Source organism: Procambarus clarkii, chromosome 12 (assembly GCF_040958095.1).
Source record: "Procambarus clarkii isolate CNS0578487 chromosome 12, FALCON_Pclarkii_2.0, whole genome shotgun sequence".
NCBI lineage: Eukaryota > Metazoa > Arthropoda > Malacostraca > Decapoda > Cambaridae > Procambarus > Procambarus clarkii.
In genome coordinates, this window is record NC_091161.1 from 13,532,708 (window position 1) to 13,541,872 (window position 9,165).

Genomic DNA, 9,165 nt, shown 5'->3' on the forward strand with positions numbered 1-9,165 from the left:
GTGTGATATCAACTCCTAGATCTTTCTCTCTGTTTCATTAAGTACTTCATCTCCTATTCTGTATCCTGTGCCTGGCCTCCTGTTTCCACTGCCTAGTTTCATTACTTTGCAAGTAATGAATGAAACAAGTAATGAAACAAAAATGAAAATTTGTGTTTGCTCTTGTGTGTTTGTAAATGGTTTGTTTCTATGTATACTCTAAAGTAGTGGGAATCACAATAGCGTGAATGCGTCAATGAACAAATCCACAAGGAGCCGTGACGAGGATTCGAACGTACGTCTGAGAGCATCCCAGACGCTGTTTTAATCGACTGAGCTACGACAGGGTCAAAAGGAGTCTCTCTCTGTCTGCCCCTCTCTCTCTCTCTCTGTCTGTCTGTCTGTCTGTCTGTCTCTCTCTCTCTCTCTCTCTCTCTCTCTCTCTCTCTCTCTCTCTCTCTCTCTCTCTCTCTCTCTCTCTCTCTCTCTCTCTCTCTCTCTAAGACATTGACCTCTGACCTAAACTTCTCCCCCACACCTGCACTCCCCACACCTACCTCTCCTCCCCAAGGCTTGCCTCACGGCCACACCTCTCCCCTCACTATCAACTCTCCCTCACCACCCATTTCCCTCCCTCACAACCCTCCCTCTCCATTCTTTCCCTTTCCCAGGCCTTGTGATCTGACCTCGCCCAGATGATTGCACTTCTCTACCTTCCTCACACACAGGTACACCATCTTATCATTTCCTGGTACTCCTTAAACCTCTCTGTCTCTCTTTCTCTGTTTCTGTCTCTGTCTCTCTCTCTCTGTCTCTCTCTCCGTCTCTCTGTCTCTCTCTCTCTCTCTCTCTGTCTCTCTGTCTCTCTCTCTCTCCGTCTCTCTGTCTCTCTCTCCGTCTCTCTGTCTCTCTCTCTCTGTCTCTCCGTCTCTCTCTCTCTGTCTCTCTCTGTCTCTCTCTGTCTCTCTCTCTCTGTCTCTCTCTCTCTCTGTCTCTCCGTCTCTCTGTCTCTCTCTCTCTCTCTGTCTCTCTCTGTCTCTCTGTCTCTCTGTCTCTCCGTCTCTCTGTCTCTCTCTGTCTCTGTCTCTGTCTCTCTGTCTCTGTCTGTCTCTCTCTATGTTATGTTAACATAAGCATCTTATTCCTTCGTAATTACAATTATTACTTAACCTATACCTATAACAGGTTAAGTAATAATTGTAATTACGAAGCAATAAGATGCTTATCTTAACATACTAAGAAGGTTAGGTAAGGTCGGTGTTTTCTATGAAGCTTTTCAAGGTAAACTAAAATATTCACAATAAATTAGTATCTCACATATGCACTTATTTAATAAGTCAATATTGACTATACGAAAGTGCGAGAACGGGTTGACTACTCACAGTATTCGTGAGAAAACCATACAGAAAAACCTACATTTTTAACTTAGAATTCTATGACAAAATGTCAACAATCGAACGAGAGAGAGAGGTGGGGCAGACTGCATTTTCTTGGATGTCCAGAAAGCCGTAGACATTGTTCCTCGCAATTCATCGATTCCTATGCAAATTAGAGAAGCAGCTTGGTGAGTCAAAGTTGGACGCAAGAGTATCTTTCAGGTTAAGGCAAGGAGCCGGTCGGCCGAGCGGACAGCACACTGGACTTGTGATCCTGCGGTCCTGGGTTCGATCCCAGGCACCGGCTAAAAACAATGGGCAGAGTTTCTTTCACCCTATGCCCCTGTTACCTAGCAGTAAAATAGGTACCTGGGTGTTAGTCAGCTGTCACGGGCTGCTTCCTGGGGGTGGAGGCCTGGTCGAGGACCGGGCCGCGGGGACACTAAAGCCCCGAAATCATCTCAAGATAACCTCAAGATAAGAAGGAGTCACAGTGGGAGGAGATATTGTACTCAGTACTCAGTAGCGTACCTGAATGGTCAGGAGTACTCGGTGGAGTACCTGAATGAAGAGAAGTACTCGGTGGAGTACCTGAATGAACAGAAGTACTCAGTAGAGTACCTGAATGAAAAGAAGTACTCAGTAGAGTACCTGAATGAACAGAAGTACTCGGTGGAGTACCTGAATGATCAGAAGTACTCGGTGGAGTACCTGAATGATCAGAAGTACTCGGTGGAGTACCTGAATGATCAGAAGTACTCGGTGGAGTACCTGAATGGTCAGAAGTACTCGGTGGGGTACCTGAATGATCAGAAGTACTCGGTGGAGTACCTGAATGATCAGAAGTACTCGGTGGAGTACCTGAATGATCAGAAGTACTCGGTGGAGTACCTGAATGATCAGAAGTACTCGGTGGAGTACCTGAATGGTCAGAAGTACTCAACAGAGTACCTGAATGATCAGAAGTACTCGGCGGAGTACCTGAATGATCAAAAGTACTCGGTGGAGTACCTGAATGATCAGAAGTACTCGGTGGAGTACCTGAATGGTCAGAAGTACTCAACAGAGTACCTGAATGATCAGAAGTACTCGGCGGAGTACCTGAATGATCAAAAGTACTCGGTGGAGTACCTGAATGATCAGAAGTACTCGGTGGAGTACCTGAATGATCAGAAGTACTCGGTGGAGTACCTGAATGATCAGAAGTACTCGGCGGAGTACCTGAATGATCAGAAGTACTCGGTGGAGTACCTGAATGATCAGAAGTACTCGGTAGAGTACCTGAATGATCAGAAGTACTCGGTAGAGTACCTGAATGGTCAGAAGTACTCAGTAGAGTACCTGAATGGTCAGAAGTACTCAGTAGAGTACCTGAATGGTCAGAAGTACTCAGTAGAGTACCTGAATGGTCAGAAGTACTCAGTAGAGTACCTGAATGGTCAGAAGTACTCAGTAGAGTACCTGAATGGTCAGAAGTACTCAGTAGAGTACCTGAATGGTCAGAAGTACTCAGTGGAGTACCTGAATGGTCAGAAGTACTCAATAGAGTACCTGAATGGTCAGAAGTACTCAGTGGAGTACCTGAATGGTCAGAAGTACTCAGTAGAGTACCTGAATGGTCAGAAGTACTCAGTAGAGTACCTGAATGGTCAGAAGTACTCAATAGAGTACCTGAATGGTCAGAAGTACTCGGTACCTGAATGGTCAGAAGTACTCGGCGGAGTACCTGAATGGTCAGAAGTACTCGGTAGAGTACCTGAATGGTCAGAAGTACTCAACAGAGTATCTGAATGGTCAGAAGTACTCAACAGAGTATCTGAATGGTCAGAAGTACTCAACAGAGTATCTGAATGGTCAGAAGTACTCAACAGAGTATCTGAATGGTCAGAAGTACTCGGTGGAGTACCTGAATGGTCAGAAGTACTCGGTGGAGTACCTGAATGGTCAGAAGTACTCGGTGGAGTACCTGAATGGTCAGAAGTACTCGGTGGAGTACCTGAATGGTCAGAAGTACTCGGTGGAGTACCTGAATGGTCAGAAGTACTCGGTGGAGTACCTGAATGGTCAGAAGTACTCAACAGAGTATCTGAATGGTCAGAAGTACTCAACAGAGTACCTGAATGGTCAGAAGTACTCAACAGAGTACCTGAATGGTCAGAAGTACTCAACAGAGTACCTGAATGGTCAGAAGTACTCAACAGAGTACCTGAATGGTCAGAAGTACTCAACAGAGTACCTGAATGGTCAGAAGTACTCAACAGAGTACCTGAATGGTCAGAAGTACTCAACAGAGTACCTGAATGGTCAGAAGTACTCAACAGAGTACCTGAATGGTCAGAAGTACTCAACAGAGTACCTGAATGGTCAGAAGTACTCAACAGAGTACCTGAATGGTCAGAAGTACTCAACAGAGTACCTGAATGGTCAGAAGTACTCAACAGAGTACCTGAATGGTCAGAAGTACTCAACAGAGTACCTGAATGGTCAGAAGTACTCAACAGAGTACCTGAATGGTCAGAAGTACTCAACAGAGTACCTGAATGGTCAGAAGTACTCAACAGAGTACCTGAATGGTCAGAAGTACTCAACAGAGTACCTGAATGGTCAGAAGTACTCAACAGAGTACCTGAATGGTCAGAAGTACTCAACAGAGTACCTGAATGGTCAGAAGTACTCAACAGAGTACCTGAATGGTCAGAAGTACTCAACAGAGTACCTGAATGGTCAGAAGTACTCAACAGAGTACCTGAATGGTCAGAAGTACTCAACAGAGTACCTGAATGGTCAGAAGTACTCAACAGAGTACCTGAATGGTCAGAAGTACTCAACAGAGTACCTGAATGGTCAGAAGTACTCAACAGAGTACCTGAATGGTCAGAAGTACTCAACAGAGTACCTGAATGGTCAGAAGTACTCAACAGAGTACCTGAATGGTCAGAAGTACTCAACAGAGTACCTGAATGGTCAGAAGTACTCAACAGAGTACCTGAATGGTCAGAAGTACTCAACAGAGTACCTGAATGGTCAGAAGTACTCAACAGAGTACCTGAATGGTCAGAAGTACTCAACAGAGTACCTGAATGGTCAGAAGTACTCAACAGAGTACCTGAATGGTCAGAAGTACTCAACAGAGTACCTGAATGGTCAGAAGTACTCAACAGAGTACCTGAATGGTCAGAAGTACTCAACAGAGTACCTGAATGGTCAGAAGTACTCAACAGAGTACCTGAATGGTCAGAAGTACTCAACAGAGTACCTGAATGGTCAGAAGTACTCAACAGAGTACCTGAATGGTCAGAAGTACTCAACAGAGTACCTGAATGGTCAGAAGTACTCAACAGAGTACCTGAATGGTCAGAAGTACTCAACAGAGTACCTGAATGGTCAGAAGTACTCAACAGAGTACCTGAATGGTCAGAAGTACTCAACAGAGTACCTGAATGGTCAGAAGTACTCAACAGAGTACCTGAATGGTCAGAAGTACTCAACAGAGTACCTGAATGGTCAGAAGTACTCAACAGAGTATCTGAATGGTCAGAAGTACTCAACAGAGTATCTGAATGGTCAGAAGTACTCAACAGAGTACCTGAATGGTCAGAAGTACTCAACAGAGTACCTGAATGGTCAGAAGTACTCAACAGAGTACCTGAATGGTCAGAAGTACTCAACAGAGTACCTGAATGGTCAGAAGTACTCAACAGAGTATCTGAATGGTCAGAAGTACTCAACAGAGTATCTGAATGGTCAGAATTCAGTCAGTGGAGTACCAAAAAGTACGGTAATATTACCCATAATGTTTTTAATATAAGTATTACGACTTATTAAGGAAGCAAATTCACTTTTAATATGAAATATAAAATAATGATCTACTGATGACTGACAGGCAAACTTTTATTATGAAGAAAGTTCCAAGATGAGTACAGCCAAAGACACGCACACGCACACACGCACACACACACACACACTCAACAAACCAGATTGCCAAGAAAAAATATTATCAAAACACTTCTCAAAAAAATATTTTCTTTTGACCTATCAACTTTGGCTTGAAAAATTAAAATCTAAAATGTTGAAATTTTTAATAAAAGTTTGAGTCATTTTGTTGTGTTTAGAAATATTTATGTAAGCAATATCAGTTTACGAAAATATTTTTCAATAATTATTTTTGTTTAGTTGTATTTAATAATTATATATTTTATTTCAATACGAAATTAAAGATTAGTTATATTATTTGTTTACAAGAATGTGATAATATAAATATATATATTGCGGAGAAATCACTTGTTAACTCGTTTTCTGTGTACGTCGTCGATTTAAGGCGGGAACTTAAGAGTTCTTAAGAGGAACTTATGAGTGAGACGTTGATTGGTCCTGGGGAAACAATATTGACCCAGGTGATCGTGAAAACCTGGGGCCAGATTCACGAAGCAGTTACGCAAGCACTTACGAACCTGGGACCAGATTCACGAAGCAGTTACGCCAGCACTTACGAACCTGTACATCTTTTCTCAATCTTTGGCGGCTTTGTTTACAATTATTAAACAGTTAATGAGCTCCGAAGCACCAGGAGGCTGTTTATAACAATAACAACAGTTGATTGGCAAGTTTTCATGCTTGTAAACTGTTTAATAAATGTAACCAAAGCCGTCAAAGATTGAGGAAAGATGTACACGTTCGTAAGTGCTTGCGTAACTGCTTCGTGAATCTGGCCCCAGGTTCGTAAGTGCTTGCGTAAGTGCTTTCGTGAATCTAGCCCCAGGCTCGTAAGTGCTTGCGTAAATGCTTTCGTGAATCTGGCCCCAGGTTCGTAAGTGCTTGCGTAACTGCTTTCGTGAATCTGGCCCCAGGTTCCTTTAACTCAATCCAGTTTCCCATAAATCTTAAGCCAAAAGAAAGCATTCGAACATCTTTATGACTCATCTGATTCTCATTCGAACCTCTCCATGACTCATCTGTTTCTCAAGCATCCACCCCATGTCCTCTTGTATCTTAGTATTCATTGTGAAAAAAATTCTCTCTCTCCACTCTGTCAATCCCCTTAAGTATTTTATATGTCTTTATCATGTCATTCCTCTCTCCTCCTTTATGGCATCGTCAAGTTTAGTTCCTTCAGGCCCTCTTCACTCCCGACCCCTTGTGATTTTGGGATGAGTCTTATTGTAAATGTTTCTGTACGTTATTAAGCTTTCTTGTGTGTTTTAAAACTGGTCTTACACACACACACACTCTGGGTCTGGTAGGTAAGTAGACAGCGCGCAGGACTCGTAATTCTGTGGCCCGGGTTTGATTCCCGGACCAGGTAGAAACAAATGGGCAAAGTTTCTTTCACCCTGAATGCCCCCTGTTTCCTAGCAGTTAATAGGTACCTGGGAGTTAGTCGGCTGTTACGGAGCTGCTTCCTGGTTTGTGTGTGTGTGTGTGTGTGTGTGTGTGTGTGTGTGTGTGTGTGTGGAAAAAAATAGTAGTAGTAACAGTTGATTGACAGTTGAGAGGCGGGCCGAAAGAGCAAAGCTCAACCCCCCGCAAGCACAACTAGGTGAATACACGTGTGTGTGTGTGTGTGTGTGTGTGTGTGTGTGTGTGTGTGTGTGTGTGTGTGTGTGTGTGTGTGTGTGTGTGCTCACCTAGTTATATTTGCGAGAGACGAACCACGCTTTTTTTTTAATCCCACCTCTCTACTCTTAATCGACTGGAGTATAGGTGCTGGAGCCTATTGGGCTCTGTCATATCTACATTTAAAGCAATGTATGGAGTCTGTCTCCACCACCACTTCTATAGTGCATTCTATATGTGTTCATTACTCTGACAGAATATAATTCTACTGTCTCTGTGGCTCATTTGGATACTCAAGTTTCATCTATGTCCCTTTGTTCGTAATCTACCACCTTCCCCAATGCTAAATAGTGAGACTGTTTACCCTATCTATTCCCCTGAGTATTTTCAATGTGGTAATCATGTCTCTCCTGTTTCGGTTTTCCCCTGAGTATTTTCAATGTGGTAATCATGTCTCTCCTGTTTCGGTTTTCCCCTGAGTATTTTCAATGTGGTAATCATGTCTCTCCTTTTTCGGTTTTCCCCTGAGTATTTTCAATGTGGTAATCATGTCTCTCCTGTTTCGGTTTTCCCCTGAGTATTTTCAATGTGGTAATCATGTCTCTCCTGTTTCGGTTTTCCCCTGAGTATTTTCAATGTGGTAATCATGTCTCTCCTGTTTCGGTTTTCCCCTGAGTATTTTCAATGTGGTAATCATGTCTCTCCTGTTTCGGTTTTCCCCTGAGTATTTTCAATGTGGTAATCATGTCTCTCCTGTTTCGGTTTTCCCCTGAGTATTTTCAATGTGGTAATCATGTCTCTCCTGTTTCGGTTTTCCCCTGAGTATTTTCAATGTGGTAATCATGTCTCTCCTGTTTCGGTTTTCCCCTGAGTATTTTCAATGTGGTAATCATGTCTCTCCTGTTTCGGTTTTCCCCTGAGTATTTTCAATGTGGTAATCATGTCTCTCCTGTTTCGGTTTTCCCCTGAGTATTTTCAATGTGGTAATCATGTCTCTCCTGTTTCGGTTTTCCCCTGAGTATTTTCAATGTGGTAACCATGTCTCTCCTGTTTCGGTTTTCCCCTGAGTATTTTCAATGTGGTAATCATATCTCTCCTGTTTCGGTTTTCCCCTGAGTATTTTCAATGTGGTAATCATGTCTCTCCTGTTTCGTCTCGGAGTAAAGTGAGGTTCAATACCTCTAAACTTTCCTCGTAGCTCATACCCTTCAGCTCGTTTCACGTTAAAAGATATAGGGATTCCAAGCGGGTTCCGCATACTCCAGAATTGGACTGATATCAACGATATACTAAATCCTTAAGTCCTCCTTGTTTAGACTCATAAAGGTAAGGTCTTTTTATTAATGGTAAAGCCTTTTATTAACCAACCTTTCGCATGCATTTAATTATATATATATATATATTTTTTAAGTCCACTGCGGGATCACCATAGCCCGTGCTACTTGGAACTTTTATGTTCCAAGTAGCGAATCTTTAAACAACAACAACTATATTTTTTTTATATGGGGTTTTGGTGGTGGGGGGGGGGAGGGGGAAGGGGGGGGGGAAGAGGGGGGGGGTTAAGTCGAACTCACAAGTCTATGTCCAATTTCAAAAGCATTTCCGTTCCTTTGTGATGTCTTGTGTCTGGTCAGTGGTTCCCCCCGGATCCATCTTCGTTACTTTGCACTTGCTGGAGTTGAACTCTAGTAGCCACTTGAGGGATCGTGCATTCATTTTTGCCCTCTTGTAGTTTCATGCAAGCTTATGTCGTATTTATCTTCCTCGTGATTGTTGCATAATGGTATGCAAGGTTAAATCACTGGCAACAGGGGAACTGCCAGAAATTTGGAAAGCAGCTAACGTTGTCCCGATATAGAAGAAGGGGGATAGACAGGAGGCACTGAACTACAGGCCAGTGTCCCTAACCTGCATACCAACCAGGATCAACCAGGCTGTGACTCATACGTCAGGCTGCGAGCGGGCGTCCAACAGCCTGGTTGATCAGTCCAGCAACCAGGAGGCCTGGTCGACGACCGGGCCGCGGGGACGCTAAGCCCCGGAAGCACCTCAAGGTAACCCTCCAGGTAAGGTAACTATGCAAGCTGATGGAGAAGATTGTGCGAAAAAAATGCTAGTGGAACATCTGGAGCGGAAGTAATCTATCGTCTGTGTCTCTAATGAACTCATTTACGCCTTAGAGAAGAGAGTGCGGTTGGGTTGTATATTTCTGGGCTGCCTGTTAACTCCGGAGCTGGGACCAGATTCACGAAGCAGT

General features: G+C 43.4%; 1 protein-coding gene across 1 annotated transcript; it reads left to right on the forward strand.

Annotated features, from left to right (window-relative positions):
• Nucleotides 1-235: 235 nt before the first annotated feature.
• Nucleotides 236-7,232, forward strand: LOC138363952 (mucin-22-like). The gene is made up of 4 exons (XM_069323406.1): nucleotides 236-274; nucleotides 1,899-2,950; nucleotides 3,039-5,098; nucleotides 7,165-7,232. The coding sequence occupies exons 1-4, from the start codon at nucleotides 236-238 to the stop codon at nucleotides 7,230-7,232; spliced, it is 3,219 nt and encodes a 1,072-aa protein (XP_069179507.1).
• Nucleotides 7,233-9,165: the final 1,933 nt, after the last annotated feature.